Here is a 21103-nt window from a genome sequence, read left to right on the forward strand (position 1 = left end):
CATGACAAGGACCCGAAGCACAAAGCCAGGAGAACCAAGGAGTGGCTCCGTAAGAAGCATATCAAGGTTCTGGAGTGGCCTAGCCAGTCTCCAGACCTAAATCCAATCCAACATCTTTGGAGGGAACTGAAACTCCGTGTTGCTCAGCGACAGCCCCAAAACCTGACAGATCTAGAGGAGATCTGTGTGGAGGAGGGGGCCAAAAGCCCTGTTGCAGTGCAAACCTGGTCAGGAACTACAGGAAACGTCTGACCTTTGTAATTGCAAACAAAGGCTTCTGTACCAAATATTAACACGGATCTTCTCAGGTGTTCAAATACTTCTGTTCAGCCGTGCGAGACAAATACATTCTTTAAAAATCATACAATGTGATTTCCCGAATTTTTTTTTAAATTCTGTCTCTCAGAGTGGGAATGCACTTTGGAAGGAGTGCTTCCAACATCTCCCTTGCTGCTAAAGGTTGTCCCACCTGACACAGGCACACGCTTATAGGATGCTTGACTGATTGCTGGCTTCCATTACCCTCAGTAACCACTTGCTGTACGGCACTAGGATGACTCTGTAAGTTCTGTCTTCATACCCCAATGTGCCTAGTGACCCAAAGTTTTAAGTGAAGTGTAAAATGTGCCAGTTACTTGCGTTGCACTTCTTTAAGAACTTTAGACTGAGCAGAAGGCTGGCTTTACTCAGAAAAGTGCCAGAAACATTAGAGTCCAACTGTTTAGGACCAACCGGCATTAGCCTCTAACACTCCACAGACCAGGATTCCCCAGGGCGCGGAATCTAAGCCCCGACCTGCTTGTTTACCAGAGCCCCTGTTGGTGGGGATGGACTTGGCGCAGGCCAAAACCAGGTCGTGGCCCCTGGGTGCAACCAGCTGTGGTAGAGGCACTTGCCGGTGGTACATGAGAGCCTAATGTGAGCGAAGTCAGACAGGCCGGGTCGGTAACGGTGGAGGCAGGATGGTACAATGCGGCAGGCAGAAGGATAAACAGGTCACAGGCCAGGTTCAGCAACAGGAGGTCAAACGTATGGGATAAGACAGAAGAATGGTTGGACAAGCCATGGATCAGAGCAGGAGACAGTCAACGAATCAGGGTCAGGCAGGGTCGGCAACAAGGCAATCTGTCAGGACACAGGATAACAGGAAAAGACCATACAGCAATTTGAGCACAGTCAGAACCTGTTTAAATAGGGCGCCCTGCGCTCTCATTGGTGCCATGCACGCGTCCTCGATCGCGCATGCGTGACCGCCGTTGCCGTCGCGGGTGCCCAGGTCCTAGTGCCCGCATGCCAGTGTGCCCCGGCATACAGCGCATGAGCAGACTCGCGCGCCACGGTAAAGCCTGGGGTCCCTGACACCATCATGTGAGAACAGTCCTTTTTCCTATGTCCCTAAATCCTAACTCAGGCTTGTGTGCTGTCCTGGCATACCTACAAAATGTAGAGTCCATTAGTGGTAAGTCCATTAGGATCTGCAGAGTCCAGCAACTGGTGTCTTCGGTGTGAACCCCGGGCCCCAGTGGCTTCCTACATTACATTGGGTTCCAAGATAACAGAGAGGTGTAATGTCATTCTCTTTCAGGCCCAGGATTCACAGCAAGAGCTTCAGATCAGTGGGTCTGACCCAAGAAGCCCGCCAAGCGGAAAACCCGGGAACTCAGGTCAACCCTAATCCTCCCATCCTGGGACATCACCTAGCTAGCTGTATTGCAACCTGCTTAAATGTTTAAAATGGTTCTAAAGGCTGAAGGTTTTTCTATGCATAAAGGTAAAAAAGCTTCAGTGTGCAGTTCCCCCCTCAGCCCCCTAATACTTACCTGAGCCCGAAATTAAAGCCCCATGAAGAAAATGATGCCACCATTGAGAAAGGAATGCTTAGCAATAAAGTGGACTTTAGATTCTCTCCGGTACTATGTCTTGGGTAGACAGTTTGAACTGGTAACAGATCATGCTCCAATAAAGTGGATGGCACAAACCAAAGACCAATAGGAGGGTGAATAGGTGGTTCCTGGCCCTTCAAGAATTTAGTTTTATCATAAAACACCGCCCCAGTGTTTGAAAATGCAGATGCCCTGTCCCGAGTGCACGCATGCTTGCCAACCTGTGTTTGTTCCAACCCCAAGTTTGAAACGGGAGGGGGTGTAAGTGACAGGAAGCCAGGAAAAACTACGGGTGTGTCCAGGATGGGGGGTATTTGTTCCAGATTCATGCTGTACACTGACTGTTTTTCCTTTTGTGCTGTAAAGTGAACCTGTTTGGGTTAATGAGCTCAACTGTAGCAGGTTGAGGGCTCTGGGCTCTATAAAACTTCCAGGCTGCTTGGGGGGGGGGGGGGGGAGTATGCTCCAACCTGGAACCAGATTTCTGTGCAGGACAGACTGGGGAGAAACCAAGCAATACTGTGGTGAGATTAATTCTGTGTGACTATGGACTTTCAAATACTGTGTGAACGCCATGTGCCTGAGCAGCAGTAGGCTGCTTCCAGACAAGTAGATAGGATCCTGTGTTTGCTGTTCGACGCTCAAGGTGGAAAGGCTTTATTTTCTGTTTGTGTGGGGGGTTTTTTTCTGTTTGTGTGGGGGTTTTTTTTCTGTTTGTTTTCTTTTTTTTTTGCTGTTTTAGATATCTGCACTTAGTGATTACTGACCTTGTAAATAAAGCACAACTTGTTTCACCGAGATCCTGCTGTCAGGCCGTGCCTCTTTCTCCATGCTCGGATTCATCCAGGGGGTCGCGCATGACCCCCTACTGAGCTAATTTTTCACAGGGGGATGCTACTCCAGGAATCTGAGACGAGGTCATTCTCCTACATATGGGGTACTTTTTTTTTTTTTTTTGCTTAAATGCCATTTCATCAGTGCCGAGGGACAAGACTGAGGCTGCCATGGTGGACTACTCAACCCTTAGGTGGGCCTCTGACATTAGAGATGACTGAATGCCTCTCATGCACTAAAAGGACTCTTCCATACCTGTGAAAGACAGATTGCTGCAGAAGTGCCAACATCTCCCTCCCTGCAAGAGACTATATCACCTTCCACATGAACACGCTTAGCAACTGGTCAATTGCCAGACCTGTTACCCCTGGTAACCACTAGCTGTATACTGATGTCTTCATACTCCACTGTGCTAGTGACCCAAGCTGTAGACTATATACAAAGTGGTAGAAAGTTTTGAGACTAGCTCTGTTTACAAGAAAGTACTTTATCTACATTTGCACAATATCACCTTCAAAATTGTTCCCTTTCACGGCAATACAGCACTCCCAGCATTCATGGCACTTCTGGAATGTGGCCTGGAAGGTTTCTTTTCAAAGCGTGTCAAGCATCTGCTGCTATTCGCACTGGATCTGCGCAAGGTTGTCAAAACGACAACCTTTCAGCTGGATCTTCATCTTCGGGAAGAGAGCAAAGTCTGCAGGAGCCAAATCTGTCAAGTAGGATGGGTGCAGAAGCGATATCATTGCATTCTGGGAACAAACTCTGCATCAACACGCTGCATGTTCAAATCACATGTGAGGATTGCCTGGACTGTTCCGTATGACACTCCAACAATGGCAGCATGTTGTGGATTGTTCTTGGAGGATCATCCTGCACAAGAATGGTTTACACATTTCAACATTATCGTGGGTCGAGCTTGTTGAAGGTCTTCCCGATCTCTTGTCTTCTAGTGATGTTCTTCTGCTCTTGAAGCGCACGTGTCATAAACTTGCCGAATCGATCTCTGTGGCAGATTTGTCCAGTTTCCTGCAGAATTTCATGCCTGCTATTTTTGCTTCAACTTGCTGTCCACGATGAAATGGTAGATGTGGTAATGAACGTGATCAGAATAGCACCAGTTGCACAGCTCCCGATATACACAGGAATATGTCTTTTGGCACACTGACTTATGAAGGTCAGTGCTCCCTGTGACTGTGCGTGCAGCCTTGTACTGCCATCTGTTAGTGTGTTACAAAACTAGTCTCGAAACAATTTGATACCACCTTTTATCCCAGTTGCTTGCATTACACCAGTTTTTAGTATCTTTAGACCAGGCAAAGTTTCAAAGCTTGACTTGACTAATGGTACAGTTCTTAGAGGCCCCAGCTAGGAATGATGCTCTGCTGGACCTGGTAATCTCAAACCATGCAGAGCTGATTACGAATGTCCATATAAAAGAACATCTGGGTAGCAGTGACCATAACATGATTTAATTTATTGTTAGCTGTAAACAGGGAGCACATACGGGAAAAATAAAAATGCTCAACTTTAAGAGCGCTAATTTTCCAAGGCTGAGAGCTGCTCTCCAAGACTTAAGGTGGGAATACATGATTAGAAAATCGACCGATCAGTCATCCGATGACCGAGAGGCATTCATTCGTTGGTCGAAATCATGGCCCACATTATCCAATCAAAAAAATTGTTCAGCGGGCAATACGTAGTGTTGACGTCTTCAGTACAAGTGGAAGTGATGCGGTGTGCGTGTGACCTTGTAGCCACGCCCTTCCAGCCAGAACGAGCGATATACACAACAATTACCAGCAATGAGTATAATATCGTTTATTACATGACCTATATACATAAATTGTGATACATAAAATATAATCTGCAGAATTCTGGTTTCATTATCTCATTAGGCCAATCTACTTTTAACATTTGGATTGTTCGTTCGTGTTTACGAAGATTCCTTGGACATAAACATCCGGGTCATCTTCTGCTTTGGCTCATGTGCGATAGCGCTTGATAGATTTTTTTCGTACGACCGTCATACCACCGCATAGAAAATCAGTCGTTCATATGCGAAACGACAAACTTTTTCACTGTTGTTCAACCGTATTTTTCCGTTCACAATACTGTTATCGGTTAAAACATCCTGCTCATCAACGAAGAGAAAATCGTTTGATCAGTGGTTCCGCTAAATTTTCCGGACGATTTTCTTATCGTGTGTACGGGGCATTAGACTGGGAGGGAATATTGGCATCAATGAAAACAACACATAAATGGGAGTTCTTCAAAGACTGTATGTGACCACACTGCAAAATACATTCCCATGGGCAACAAGTTTAAAAGGCTAAAAATCAAACCTATGTGACTTACGGACAAAATTCAAAAAGCTATAAATAATAAGAAAAGAGCTTTTATCAGATATAAAAACGAAGGAACGCTATTATCGCTGAAACATTACAAAGAAAATTAGCAGGACCAACCCCCAAAAATTCTTCCAATATATTAATAGTAAAAGGTCCGGTCCGAGCATGTAGGCCCTTTACAGAATCATCTAGAGTGGGTGACTGGGGACAAAGAGAAGGCAAATTTATTAACCACTTAATGTCCGGACACTTTCACCCCCTTCCAGTCCAGGCCAATTTTCAGCTGTCAGTGCTATCACACTTTGAATGACAATTGTGCGGTCATGCAACACTATACCCATATGAATTTTTTTTAAACAGATACAACTTTATTGTGGTGGTATTTATTCACCACTGGGATGTTTATTTTTTTTGATATATAAATGAAAGTCCAAAAATTTTGAACAAAAGTGTCACTGTACTACTTGTGGGGGGTGATGAAGATTTTTTTTTTTGTTTTTTACACGAATTGCTTTTACACCTATAAAGGCTGTAAAAGCAATCATTTCTCCTTCTCCCTGGCTGCATTCCTGCAGCCATTGAGAAATGCTGTGATTGGTCACAGCTTGTCACATGGTACAAGGTTGTTTGTAAATAGCCCTGTACCATGTGACCTCTGTGATCATTCACAGATTTCACACGTAGTAAGCAATGATCTCAGAAGTGAGGTCCCGACACAAAGGTTCCGTACAGCAAGCGGTGTTCCGCTGTGTACAGAGTACTTGCACTTGCCGGGTATCGTACTTGCACTTGCTGGGTATGGATATCGTACTTGCACTTGCCGGGTATCGTACTTGCGCTTGCTGGGTATTGGTATCGTACTTGCACTTCCCGGGTATCGGTATCGTACTTGCGCTTGCTGGGTATCGGTATCGTACTTGCACTTGCCGGGTATCGTACTTGCACTTCCCGGGTATCTGTATCGTACTTGCACTTGCTGGGTATTGTACTTGCCAGGTATTGACATCGTACTGTGTTTTTATTTTTAACAAATCCCCTATTATTGGCCCTTCTAAACCAGCTGCAGGGGCGTCCCTAGGGTTGGTGTCACCCAGTGCGATAACACTTGGTGATACCCCCTCTGACGATCCCTGCAGAATGGATCGGATCTGCGGATGGGGCATAATGGATTCCGATCCATTATGCTCCCCAATCCACAGATCTGATCCATCCTGCGGGGATCGTCAGCATGCAACGTATACGGGGTGACACCGGGCCCGCTCCACAAAAAGGTAAGTTGTAAAGAAAGCCGACGATCCCTGCAGGATGGATTGGATCCATTCTGCGGGGATCGTCGGCTTGCTTAACTATTTATCTTTTCGTGGAGCGGGTCCGGTGTCACCCTGTGCGGTAGGTGTCACCCGGTGTGGGCCGCACCCCCTGCAGCTGCCTCGGAACGCCACTGACTAGCTGACCTTGGATCAAAAGTCCTTGCAGCTTATTAAGATTAAAGAATTTTGGCCGGTGAATTCCCGCATTCGTTTGCTGGGACCCCAAACCTCAAAATACACAGAAATCCCCACCTTCATCCCTACTTGAGATCTGGAAGTTCCTGTTGGACAGGTTGATAAGGTAATGTTACACAAGACAAGATCATATCCAGTGACTGCGCACTCCTTGTTTACAGGTACTGATGGCTTACTCATTAACAGGATCCATGGGGAGGATTTGTAACAAGAATGAACTTTACTGAGGTCAGTCAGGACTGTTAACACCAAAACACCAGTAAAGATACAGGGAAGGCACTGATTAGTGGTCCCACCTCTACGAAAGAGCAGGTAATGATAATGGGGTTCTTTATGGGGGGCTATCATTTTGTACCTACTATTCCACCTTTTATAGAAGTGTACATTGAATTCTTTGATAAGTGTGTCCATTTATGATGTATACCTCCAATCACGTGTGTTTCCCATAGGATCTCTTGAAGGGGAATTGTAGTCTTTGTAATGCTTCTTTGCTTTTTATCTATATACTGTATGAAAGATCAGCTGTACATAACCTTTTTATTATAAAAAGTGACTTTGTGGTCCAAATGTGATCAGTGCCCCCCACCAGATAATGTGGACCCCTTGCTGTGAGTCAAAACGCTCTCCTTCTGGTGAGGATTATCTTTCTGTTCCACTTGCTGTTCTCCGATCTCCTCCAAGCACTCAGTAGTACAGAGCATAGTAATGTTGGTGCTTCAAACAAAAAATAGGGGAAGGGGGAACAGTCATAGTGTAGTAATAACTATTATTATAGAAATACATTTATATTTTCATAAACATTCCGCTTTAAGTGTGTAAACCTGATGGGCAGCTGGATTGCATTCTGGGAACACCGCTGTTCCACATGCATTACACATCGTATGTGACATCACTGGACACCAGAAACTCCATCCAATGCGTTTTGTCCCTCCGATTGGGCGTCTTCAGAGGTCTTAGAATGGAGAACAGCAAGTGGAACAGAGATTTTCCTCACCGGAAGGACCGCTTTTTTTTTTTTTGCTCACAGCAAGGGGTCCACCTTCTCTGGTCAGTGTGGTCACAAGAGGGGCACTGATCAATGATCACAGTTTGAGTACAAAGTCACTTTTTATGGTTTGCAGAGTACTTTATTGGAAAGGATACAATAGTGAATTGGAAGCACTTAACCACAAAAGTGGATGTTTTATGGACACTTTTTTAAAATTTGATAATAAGGTTCAGTTATACTGTTGAACGCTGTGTGTATACTTTTTCTTTTCATGTATTAGTGGGTTACACTTGAGCAGCAGCACCGCTATTGATATTGTTCACCTTTTGTTTATTATTTTCACCTATAGCGCAAGTAGTTTTTATTGTATGAAGATGTCCTAACACCCTTTTATTTGTGTAGATTGTATTATACATGTACATAGAAGGCAGACCTGTTTACTTAGACCAGCTCTGCTTGCTGCTCAGTGATTCTGTCTGGCTGCTCCTTATATCTCACTGTGGGTCCAGGGAGAACTGGGCTGGGGGCAGAAGAGTATTTGTTCCCCTCCAGCCAATACAAATTTTGATATGTTGTGCTGGTAGCCCTCAGTGGAGATACTCTTCTATTCTCTTCCATTATCCAATTCTCTCTACTCCCTTTCATTATCCAGTGTCACTGCCTTCTGTCTACTATCTTCCATTATCCGGCCCCACTCTCTTCTGTCCACAACCTCACTCCCTTTCATTATAAAAACCCCACTGCCATCACTTCACTCCCTTTCCATTATGTGGCTTTACTGTCTCCCACTAATCCTTTCCATTATCCAGCCCAAATGTCTTCTCTTTAATCCCTTTCTTCCATTATCCAGCCTCAATTATTTCTCTACTTTCCATTATCCAATCACACTGGTTTCTCTCTACTCTCTTCCATTATCCAGCCTCACTGCCTTTATTTGAACCCCTTCTATTACCAAGTTTCATTCCATTCTCTCTACTCCCTTTCATTATCCAGCCTCACTCCCTTCTCTCAATCACTTTTCATTATCAAACCCTGCTGTCTTCGCTGTACTGCCTTCCATTTTGCAGCTTGACTGCCTTACCAACACTCCATGATTCATCCCTACTGCCTTCCCTTGACTCCCTTCCATTATCCAACTCAATTGCCTTCCCTCTATTCCCCTCCATTATGGCCCTCTGTTCTCCTAGATTTTAGGCTCTAATGCGCAGGGCCCTCTGTTTCCTCTTGTACCAAATTGTATTGTAACTGTAATGTCTATCTTCATTTTGTAAAGTGCTGTGCAAACTGTTGGCGCCATATAACTCCTGTATAATAATAATTATCCAGCTCAACTGTCTCCTCTCTACTCTTTTGCATTATCAATCCCAAATGATTACCCTCTACTCACTTGCATTATCCAAACCAAATGCCTTGTCTCTACTCCTTTACATTATCCAGCACAGGGGCTAAATGGTTAGCACTTCTGCCTGGCAGCACTAGGGTCGTTGGTTCAAATCCCAGCCATGGCACCACCTGCCTGGAGTTTGCATGTTCTCCCTGTGCCTGCATTGGTTTCCTCTGGGTACTCCAGTTTCCTCTCACACTCCAAAGACATGCTATTAGGTTAATTGGATCTAGTCTAAATTGTCCCCAGTATGTGTATGTATGAATGTGAGTTAGGGACCTTAGATTGTACACCCCTTGAGGGTTAGGGACTGATGTGAATGTACAATATATATGTGTAAAGCACTGCATAAATTGATGGTGCTATAATAAATAAAAAAAATACATTTATCCAGCCTTTTTCTATGCCTTTCCATTATCCAATCACACTGGTTTCTCTCTACTCCATTCCATGGTCCAGCCTCAATATTTTCCCTCTACTTCCTTCCATTATCCAGTGTCACTGCTTCCTCTCTACTCCCTTCCATCATCCATCCCCACTGCCTTTATTCTACTCCCTTCTATTATCCAACCCAACTGCTCTCTACTCCTCCATCATCCAACCCCATTGCCTTCTCTCTACTCTCTTCCATTACCCAGTGTCACTTCTATCATCTAATCCCACTGCCTTCACTCTACTCCCTTCTGTTATTCAACCCAACTGCTCTCTACTCTCTTCAATCATCTAACCCCACTGCCTTCCCTCTACTCCCTTCTATTATCCAGAGGTCTGACATTCCTTCTAAGTCAAACCAAATACTCCCTTTTAATCATAGAGCTCTGACTAAGCAGGGGGTATTTCAATCCTCTGAAAAGAGAGCAATGATCCTTCACTGCAGCATGCTGGCAGTGGCCAGGTGTTTCTACTCGGGTTGTGGCTGATTTTTAAATGAAAACAAACTGTAGGTCTTTGCACACCCGAATGCCCTCTAGGTTCTTTTGGTATATAGGGAAGTTATTAATCCCACAATCAAACCTCGCTCAGACTCTGAAAAACAGGAACTGTAAAGCAGAGTTTCTAACCAGCAGAGGAGGGTTTGGATTATTTGACCTGGGGGCAAACACAACCGACTAGTCCTTTCATGGTGGGGATGGATTTCTGAGGGCTAGTTAAAGTCTACAGCACAAAGTGTACTATGGTGCCACAATGATTGGTGAGAAAGGTGGGTGTTCCTAAAGGATGTGGTTTATTGTGCCTCAATATTTCATATCTTCCAGAATTTGCTTCTTTTGCAGCTCTCAGCATTCAGCCACATGACATGAGGTCAATGTTAGGAGACTTTCCTCTGCCAGAGACAAGACCTAGTGGAGTGCAGATACAGTTGCAAGAAAAAGTATGTGAACCCCTTGGGATTACGTGGAGTTTTGCATGAATTGGGCATAAAATGTGCTCTGAACGTCATCTAAGTCACAACAATAGAAGAACACAGTCTGCTGAACATAATACTACACAAACATTAGATGTTGCCATGGTTTAATTGCACATAACATGTAAACATTCACAGTGCAGGGAGGAAAAAGTATGTGAACCTTTGGACTTAATAACTGGTTGACCCTCCTTTGGCAGCAATAACCTCAACCAAACGTTTCCTGTAGTTGCAGATCAGACCTGCACAACGATCTGGAGTCATTTTGGACCACTCCTCTTCACAAAACTGTTTCAGTGTAGCAATATTCTTGGGATGTCTGGTGTGAATCACTCTCATAAGGTCATGCCACAGCATTTCAATTGGGTTGAGGTCAGGACTCTGACTGGGCCACTCCAGAAGGCGTATTCTGTGCTGTTGCAGCCATTATTTTGCTGAATTACTTGTATGCTTTGGGTCATTGTCCTGTTGCATCTCCCATCCTCTGCGGAGCTTCAGTTGGCGGACAGATGGTCGTACATTTTCCTGCAAAATGTCTTGATAAACTCTGGAATTCATTTTCCCATCAATGACAACAATCCGTCCAGGCCCTGAGGCAGCAAAGCAGCCCCAAACCATGATGCTCCCTCCGCCATGTTTTACAGTGGGGATGAGGTTTTGATGTTGGTGTGCAGTGCCTTTTTTTCTCCACACATAGTGTTGTGTGTTCTTCCCAAACAACTCAATCTTGGTTTCATCTGTCCACAGTATATTTTGCCAGTAGTGCTGTGGAACATCCAGGTGCTCTTTTGCAAACTTCAAACGTGCTGCAATATTCTTTTTGGACAGCAATGGCTTCCTCCGTGGTGTCCTCCCATGTACTCCATTCTTGTTTAATGTTTTCCTTATTGTAGATGTGTCAACAAAAATGTTAGCATGTGCCAGAGATTTCTGTAGGTCTTTAGCTGACACTCTGGGATTGTTCTTTACCTCATGCAGCATTCTGCGCTGTGCTCTTGCAGTCATTTTTACATGACGACCGCGCCTAGGGAGAGTAGCAACAGTGCTAAACTTTCTCCATTTGTAGACAGTCTGTCTTACCGTGGACACATGAACATCAAGGCTTTTGGAGATACTTTTGTAAACCTTTCCAGCTTCATGCAAGTCAACAATTCTTGATCGTAGGTCTTCTGAGAGCTCTTTTCTGCGAGGCATGGTTCACATCAGACAGTGCTTCTTGAAACCAGTAAACCCAAAACAGGTGTGTGTTTTTTAAGGGCAGGACAGCTGTCAGCAACACATCCAATATCATCACACTGATTGGAGTCAAGGTTGGTTCACTCCTGGCTCCAATTAGCTCTGGGAGAAGTCATTAAGCTAGGGCCTCACATACTTTTTCCTCCCTGCACTGTGAATGTTTACATGTTATGTGCAATTAAACCATGGCAACATCTAATGTTTGTGTAGTATTATGTTCAGCAGACTGTGTTCTTCTATTGTTGTGACTTAGATGACGTTCAGAGCACATTTTATGCCCAATTCATGCAAAACTCCACGTAATCCCAAGGGGTTCACATACTTTTTCTTGCAACTGTAGCTATATAATGCCCACCATGTGTCAATGACTACACATCTCTATAATTCCATTTATAAAATAGAACCAAAGGAAGGAGAAAGCACATGGACAGGATGTATTGAACTATCAGAACCTCCAGTTTTTGGAGAGCATATGGAAAGGACAACATTGTGAGGTCATTTTAAAGTAAATCTAAAACTAAAAATCTAAAAGGAAAAGTTTTGGCTATACATACACAAATGTATCTTTTCCAGTCTTTCTTTCTAATCTAATCTTTGGCACAGTGAGCGCCCAGCCTAGAGAAGCGATAAGATAAGAGCAATGCAGGCGGCTTCTAGTCTGATGGACTAATATGATAAAAGGGTAGCGGATATATATATATATTTGTGTTTGTTTTTTATTTGTTTTTTTTGTGTGTTGTTGTTGTTTTTGCTTTTTGATGCTATTTTGAGAAAATTGAGTCATCAACTTCAGGTGGCAACCCCCCCCCCCCACCCCCACCCCCACACCACCAGTAAGATACTAATATTAGCCAGGAAGTCTTAAAAATGCTAAAAATAATACAATAATAAACAGTAATATATAATGCTATACATTTTACTACTAAAAATAAATAAAAAAAGGTTCTCCCAAATTACCTTAAACCTATACAGAAATGTATGCTTGCATTAATCTGAGTCAGAGCCATGGCAATAGCTATAGCAGCCCAGTTGGCTGCTATGGAGCCGAGGGTGGAAGGGGGCTCCTTTGGAGGGGTTGTTGAGGAAATTTGAACATAGAATTTCAAATTAAAAAAGTCATCAAATGTACAGGAGAATTCAGAATTATTGCTGCCAGTCATGGATTTCCTTTGTTGGCTTGCAGTACGGAGAATTTGTTTGGTTGTCTAACACAATATAGTTTTATTATTACTAAAGCATCTGGTCATCCCAGCAAGCACTGATATTTAATCCTGTCTACCTGTCTTTAATTTAGAAATACTTAATTACTTTAAGCTCAATGACAGTAGGGAGGTCGCTGGAAAGCCCCATCATAATTTTGCTGTGAAGCCCCACAGTCTGTAGTTATGCCCCAATTTAAATTGCTTCATCTAAAGCCTAACTTCACCCCATTGTTTTTGCTGTCCTGGATAGAGTTTAAATTTGCCACATTTCTATTTCTTACAGTAACCTCCTAGTGGAGGTTTTCCCTCAATTCCTGTGTCTTTTACACAAGAACAGAAAATGGGGGAGGGTGTTTTTACTGGGAAAGAAGAGCGGAGATAACAAGGAATATGCCATCAGATGTTCTAACACCTTCCTTATTCTATTGTAACACCCCCTGACCCCCAAAGACATGTTGGACCCCCTAAGGGCAAGTTTGGCCAACCTCAAGCTATAGACTTCATACTTCTGGGAAAGAGGGTTAAGGCACACAATACTCCTGGACAAGGCAGACTCCAAATAAGGGAACAAAAATGGTATTTAGAGCTGTCAGAGAAAGAGAACCTTGAAGTTACTCCGACACTCTGTGAATTTGGATATTATGTACAATATGGTCTAACACCCTAGGGAGTAGCCACCATACTCCACTGAGGTACAAGCTTCAATTCAGCTTCTCAATACATTTGGCGTTACAGAATGACACTTTGATCCCCATGTTACACAAGCTAGGCCTCATGCCCAAGCCCCTATCCAACCACATGGTCACTCTCCTCTGGCAGCAGGTTCTAGGAGGATCTAACAGCCAACAACATCTGTATTACCCAGGTAGGAGGTCCAGAGGAGAATTGCCTTCCACAGGTCACTCCTGAATATTTATACCCTCCCCCATTCCCCACCACTGACAAGTCTCCTAGCAAGCTACAGAATCACTGGTGACACTTACTGGCAGCAGGCAGAAGAAAACAATAACTAGATCCCAGGAAAGCTGTACTATCCAGCTAAAGCTGACAACAGCTTGGCAAATACTACATCTAAATAGAAACGCCTGTCTTGGGGTGGCTACATTAAAAAAAAAAATTGTCTATGGTCCTGCTGGACAGATTGTCAAGGAAAAGCAGGGACATCTCTCCCAGGGAGACACAGGAAAAAGGAGTACAGAAAGGAGCTGATTTCAGTTATTTTGCTACTAGAGAAGAGCAAAAAAAGTATAATTAAATCATTTGAACTGAGTCATAGTCATGTGAAGAGGTGGGCTGTACAGTAGAAGGAATATTGACCTCTCTCATAGTTGGTATCTACTGTATGTGTTTCTTCCAGGAAGATGGGATTCTCCACAATCCTCGCTCTGTTGGTCACTGTTCTCATCACCCTCCATTTTATTATATCATGGTGGAAACAGCACATACGGTACAAGTCACTGCCCCCCGGACCCACCCCACTGCCTTTCCTGGGCAACCCGAAGTATATGGATCTGCGAACTGCTGATAAAAATTACACCTTGGTAAGTGACTCCTGGGATCTAACCAGCTTTTGAGAGACTGTTTATTTCACGATCAGGGGTCAGGCTTGAAGACCATTTGCTATAGCAGTGGAGAGGCTCACCTGAAACCAGCAGGATAGGTACACAGGCAGGTCACTGTGGCAGAGGAGTGGGATCACCTGAGGTGCGGAGTCTAAGTACTAACTGGTGTTCACCAGAGCTTCTGATGGTGAAGATGGATTTGGCTGCATGTTAGCACCAGGTTGCGGTCCTCAGGATCACCCCACCAGGAGGTGAGCAAGCAGAGGTCCAGTAGCGTATCAAGCAGGTAAGGATCAAATGGAAACATGGCCAGTACACAAGCCAAGGTCGGTAATGAGCAGTTGCAGGTTGGGCATAGTCGAGAACAAGCCAAGGTCGGTAATGAGCAGTCGCAGGTTGGGATCAGCCCGAAGCGTAGTCGGCAACAAGCTAAGGGTCCATAACGAGTGGTAGCAAAATATGGATGACAGCAGAGAAGGCAAGGAGCAAGATACTGGCTGGAGAGCACAATAATCTAACAAACAGCAAGTGCAGAGACATGGCTTATATCAGGAAGTTCATGGGAGGAGCAAGGGGTTCATGACAAAGTCAAGGTAGGATCATCCAAATAATCGTCAAGGGAGCTGTCCAGCATTCCAGGTGGCTCAGCAAGTAGAAACATTGCCACTCACAGCAGAAAGCCCAGGTTTGGACCCAGGCTCTGACAGTTATAGTGCTGCCTTTGAAGGAACTGCTGGTTAAGATGGGTTCTTAGCCTCAACCTCCAAGATCCTCAACCCTTCTGACACACCAGGATAAGAGAATACAAACCCAATGAAACACAGCAAATAACTCTGGCGTTAGGTAACAGGAATTATCTTAAAACCAGACCCCAAGCAATGATGGGGGTAAACTCAATGTATTATTCTCTCAGACAGCTGCTAACAGCACAGGTACAAGCAAAATAATATAAAAAGTTACAGTCCAGCACACTAAAGGGCTAAAAAAAAACCAAACTACGTAGAAGAGGCATAGGACAACTTAATCAACAGGAACAGTAGCAGTGTCATCCTAGGATGCAATTACAGGTAGTAGTGAAACAATCTAACCATAACAGGACTATACTGCTAGTATGCACTAATGGTGGCTGTGCTAGGCCTTGACAAGCTGATTAAATGTAGTTAAAATTTAAATAACATAAACAGTGTAAGAGTATGAGGGGAACATGTAAAATGGCTGGTGGGGACAGGGGAAGGGGGGCACTCTCTAAGGTTGATCTCCTGCCGGCTAACATTGGGCCTCATTTGAGGAGCATTGGTGCACTTATCATAGCCCTTAAACCTGCATGCAGTTAAGAGGGTGCAATGTAGACTGTGGTACAAGGAACAAACTGGACCAGAGGTGGTGATGATGCACTACAGCTGCCATTCATGAATGACAATGTGGCAGAGATATTGAAGGCTATAGTAATAAAAAATGGAGGGGTGTGGAAAGAGTACTACTTTCAGTAACTTGAATACTGCTGACAGTACAAAGTGGGTCAGAGTCCCTCTCAATGACTCCCAAAGGTGGTGATAGATTTTTAAGCGGTGGAAAGGTCCCCTTCAGTCTGGTTCCAGTGCGGCTGCAATTCATTCAAGAGGAAGGAGGATGGTGAACTCTCCAGTCTCTCTGCAGCAATCTCTTATGGTCAGAGAGGCTGGTGGATGTGACTAGCTCCTTGGCTATGTCACCCATGAGTTCTTTAGGGCTGGCTCGATTTCCTGATCCCACCAACAGGTTTGAATCTGTGAACTCCTGGAATGTCAAGAGTGCAGGCTTTCCCAGGGCAAAAGAATATGAAGGCTTCTAGGCTCCTCCTGCGTCCCACAGACAGTTGGGATCCTTAGTTTAGAAAGTCAGTTTGCATCATTCCATGGCTGCCACCTGCCATGATTCCACATGTCTTGCATAAGTCTATGAGAAATGAAAACCAAGCCATGTATGTGTTTCAATATGTAGTAGCCCAGTGCCTGGCTGCACTGTACTCAGTGGTTGTGCAAAATTAGTTTCCTACACTTGAGGACAGATAAATCACCATCTAAAGCAGCAGACAAGTAAAGCTCCTCAGTGGGCCTCCAGTGGGGTTCCAGTGTGTAGTACAGGGATTTATAGTTGGCAACTTTTTTAGGTAGCAAAAAACAGCAGAACAGTATAATATAGCACTGATGTCATCATAACAACACAGTTAAGCTTGGCCCCCATCACCTCCCACGCCCCACTAGTGGACCTTTTTTAAAGTAGTATTAAAACCAAAAACATACTTTTTTTAAAAAAAATATTGCCATGTATTAAATGTGTTGGCTGCATTGATTTTATTTTTTTAGGATTTTTTCCCTCTTTCACCTGGTAATTCAGCCAGCAACACTTCCTACCTTAAGATGGAGAAGCAATGGAACCACCCTTGGGCGGCAGCATTCTCAGTCTTGGGGGAGGGTAGTGTTAGATGGACTTGACTGAAAGATTAACGCAGAACTCCAGCTAACAGTTGTAGTTGTAGGCAGTTAAGGTTTTTTTTTTCTTTTTGAGATAAAGGTATTACATACATGAATAAAAGCTGATCATTGTAAGAACCCGTCAGTGTTAAATGGTTTGTTCCATCCATCTAATTGCCACTTTTGCTATAACAGACTTGCTGGCAGGATCACCAGGTGAAAATGAAGGAAAAAAGTAAACGAATGCAGTCACAGCATCTAAAAAGTGGTGTTTGTAGGTTTAATACAACTTTAACATGATTGAGAATGTGTAGGAAAACTGAAGTGTTACACCAATAGTTCTGGAGTCTGTAATAGAAATCCAAAGTACCAACACAACTCCTTTTGGGGATAATACATTATCCCCCTTTCATCATGGCTGAAAGAATCTTATTATACATGTAACAACAGAGACATTTTTATTATTTACATACACATTGTCTGTTTTTTTGGCCCTGATGAATGGGGGTACTTTATAACCCCATGAAAAGTATTGGCTAGTTATCGTTGATGAAATTTATATTCCAAAACTATTTGTAGTGCCGTCCTAGTGTAGACTAGGCCACTAGGTAAATTTAGTTTGCCTCACCTGTAATCAGAGGAGTAGAGGTTGATTACTTAGGTCTGCTCAGTGTTTCACTGGGTGCTACTTTCTCCTTTCGTCTAGAGGATTCTAGAATCGGAGTGGGAGGAAGGACAGAGCATGCGGCCTGAATATTTATGGGACTCTATCTAATCCCTGTGGAGGTGTGCCCAGTAGGTGGTGAGAGAGCCCATAAATAGTTTGGGCTTCAGGGTGCATTGTTCTTGGGTCCAGTCCTGCAGGAGGAGACCCCTGTGCAAGGGCACTACCCTTGGTGCACAATGAAGAGGAAGTCTTCAAGAAGACCCTGAGGTCCCAGCTAGGCTTAGCCAGGGGGTGTATTTGCAAATCTACTTCTGGGGATCAAGTCTGTTCTGGAGAAGCTCACTGGAGAAAGCCATGAGTAAGGTGGTGGGAAAGAGTCCTATCATGGTGTGAGTCTGCATCTCCCTCACTAGGATGAGCCTGGTGTATATCAACAAGATGCAACTGATGATCCTGTGGCTATGTAAGTAGATGACCCCAGTGCTGCAGAATGGTGACCGCATGTAGCTTTTAACTCTGGAAGGAGTACAAGTCACCATCAGCATTACAATCCTGTGGGACATTAATTTTTGGGCATCGCAGCCAGAATTTGAGAAATCCTCAAGTTGTTCTGTTTTACAGTTTATCGGGGTAAACCATGCTCTCTATCACGATCGAAGTTCATCGTACCCAAAAAAGAAATCCCTAGACTGTTCTTTGGAGCCAGTGGAAGAGTGCAGAAAATGTGGTGTGCCTGGCAGTGTGTGCTCTAAGGGGGAAATGGGACCAAATTCACCTTAGAGGATGCACTACATATTGGTGGGAGTTCCTGTTTAGCTTCTGGATTTTATCTACGATAAATATTGCACTTACAAGGTACAAAAAAAAAAATACAGCACTGTACAAACAAACTCCTGATCTGCTCCCATGTCAAAGATGGCTGTGAATGTGCACTCATGCCTGGTGATGTACGCCCATGAGTTTCATCAGATGTGACGTCATCAGGGGTCCTTCAATTTTCAATATACTTTTAGTATCGTTTTACACAATGGAAAGCCTTTTTGCTTTACACATGTTGCCTCTGGATGCCTTACATATCACGAGTTATTGGTCACCATGAAGCAGGCGGATGATAACTGTGTCACATCTGACGGTGTGGAGGAGGCTGAAGTTGACAATATCTAATATGATTGAGCTGTTTCTGACCACTTAGTAAAATGGGGGTCAAACACATCTGGTAAGCTTCTCTTGAGCACAGTGTGGGGTGACACATTTGCATGTGTTGACAACACATTTTTGCCATCTGAGGAATATTCCGTTACACAGTTCAAGACCTTCACAAGGAAATGGGACTTTTCTATATGGACTTTTCCTTTGATACATTAATTTATTTGATTTATGTGCATGAAATACCCACTTTGCTGATTGTCATTGAGATTATTTATATTCTTTTGGGCACAGTTACTCCATGGATGTATTTACTTTCGCACGGTAGTAGTTGGGTTTTCACATATTTTTTTTTTTATTTATTTTTTTTAGTGCTACACTTTCTTATAATTATGTTTGATCAATACCGGTATTAGGATTTTGTGTTGGCTACTTTGTCACATTACATTTTTGGAGCTAGCGTGGATTTTTATATATATATATATATATATATATATATATATATATATATATTACAAAAACCTGGCTGCAGCCGTGATCTTGTGTGTTTTTTTTTCATCCAGCAATCAACTACTTTGTAAAAATTTGAGCAGCTTTACAGGCGCCTGATCACTTTTACAGTGCTGTTACCAGCTGCCCCCCTTCCTGCCAACAGCCATGTTTACCGGACTCTCCTGTTCCTCTGGGGAGCCCGGGACTGCTTCCCACAGAGGAGATGGAGGAACGTTTTTTTTTATTCCCCCATCTTCTTTGTGACAAAGGGACCTGGAAGTGTCAAGGATTTTGTCACTTCTGGTTTAATAGCTGCCATTCCCTGGCTGTTGCTTTCGGACGGTAGGGGAGACATCAAGAGTCCAACAGACCCCTGATGAGTTCTTAAAGAGAACCTGTCACCTGCCCAAAGCTTTAACTTGATAGCCCCCATTGTGATGGCAATAAAGTTAAATGAAAAAAATGTGTAATAAAATAAATGAAAATTAGAAAAAAAAATGTAAAGCACCTCTGCCTGCCTGTGCATGCACACAATTACATATACGGCGTTGGTTTAACACACATCCAAACAACTGCACCACAAATATGAGGTATTGATGTGAACGTTGGAGTAGGAGCAATATTTCTAGTGCCAAAGCTCACTTATACATCAAAAATAATAAAGGCTTTTTAAGTATCACCTACGGGCAGTTTTAGGGTCTGTAGTTTGTTATAATTTCAATGGCCGTGCACAGTTTTCAATCTTGAAATGTTTGGTATGTGAGGTGTGTCCAGAAAGTAATGAGAATGAAGTTCCTACGCTGGAGAAGGGCTCTGCGAAGGGAGAAGCTGGCCAAGGCCACTTGAGATGGGGTTCCAAGTATACATTAGAACACTGGTTAATTGCATTCCAGCTCTGCCAGAGTCGAGACATTCCTTTTTTTTGTGACACCCTGTTCAAGTGCCTCATAATAAGATAAAGGCAAGTGAGTTTGAAACAGCGATACGCGGTACAATTTTGTGTGAAATTTGGGTAAAGGTGCATCAGAAACTTTTGAAATTGTGAGGAAAACTTTTGGAGAAGCTGCACTTTCATCTACTCAGGTGTACTGATGGCACAAGGCCTTCAAGGAAGGACAAAAAGGTTTTGAAGGCTAACAATGATCAGGACGCGCTTCTTTGTATAAAATCAGAACAGAATGTGAATACAGTGAGGTCTGTTCTGAGCCGTGACTGATGGCTCACTATCAAAAGTTTGAAAGAACACCATTTTGGCAGTGTGGCTATCATCCAAAGAACACCATTTTGGCAGTGTGGCTATCATCCAAAGAACACCATTTTGGTAGTGTGGCTATCATCCAAAGAACACCATTTTGGTAGTGTGGCTAACATCCAAAGAGCCACTACACAGGCTCAGGACGCCATCCCACTTGAAGACTTCCAGGGATGCTATGAAGAATGGAAAAATCGCTGGGAGCATTGTGTACACATGGAAGGTCTATTCTTTGAAGGAGGCAATGTTCAACTTTTCAATAAAAGATATTTTAAAATCTCATTCTCGTTACCTTCTGGACACACCTCGTATTTAAAACTAAATGTTCATCTAAGATTACCCTGTCCATAGGGCAACAACACCACATTGATATCACTGCAGAACGAACTATGTAGTCACAATGTGACACCCATTCCCCACCCCCCATGAGGAAGTTGAAAGGGAAACATTGCAGGACGTGGCTATGTAGTGACCGGATGTGACGTCAGGACAGGAATCAGAAGTAGCACAGTAACACAATCTGAGAAGTCCGGCAGTGGTGACAGACTTTACCACATTATCACATTACCACACCTGACCACTATCCATTTAAGATTTAGATGATCGTTTTAACCCCTCGCCCTCCAGAGGATTTGCCCCCCCTTCCTGCCCAGGACAAGCTGCACCCAAATGAAATTTGTCTTCTTTTTCTTCCCACAAATGGAGCTTTCTTTCAGTGGTAATTGATCGTCTGTGTTTTTTTT

The 21103-nt window shown here is 43.6% G+C and overlaps 1 protein-coding gene and 1 long non-coding RNA gene across 2 annotated transcripts in view; one reads left to right on the forward strand and one right to left on the reverse strand.

Annotated features, from left to right (window-relative positions):
• The window catches only part of LOC149450295 (uncharacterized), a 1099640-nt gene that overhangs the window by 852137 nt on the left and 226400 nt on the right, over positions 1 to 21103 (reverse strand). The window lies entirely within an intron of this gene.
• The window catches only part of LOC149450309 (cytochrome P450 2C20-like), a 54752-nt gene continuing 40444 nt past the window's right edge, over positions 6796 to 21103 (forward strand). Inside the window, exons 1-2 of the mRNA XM_089692032.1 lie at positions 6796 to 6885; positions 14146 to 14329. Coding sequence (XP_089548158.1) covers positions 14150 to 14329 — 180 coding nt within the window. The 5' untranslated portion in view covers positions 6796 to 6885; positions 14146 to 14149. The remainder of the gene's footprint in view (positions 6886 to 14145; positions 14330 to 21103) is intronic.

This window comes from Staurois parvus, unplaced genomic scaffold, assembly GCF_062004578.1.
Source record: "Staurois parvus isolate SC_StPar_1 unplaced genomic scaffold, SC_StPar_1.0 ptg000575l, whole genome shotgun sequence".
Classification (NCBI taxonomy): domain Eukaryota; kingdom Metazoa; phylum Chordata; class Amphibia; order Anura; family Ranidae; genus Staurois; species Staurois parvus.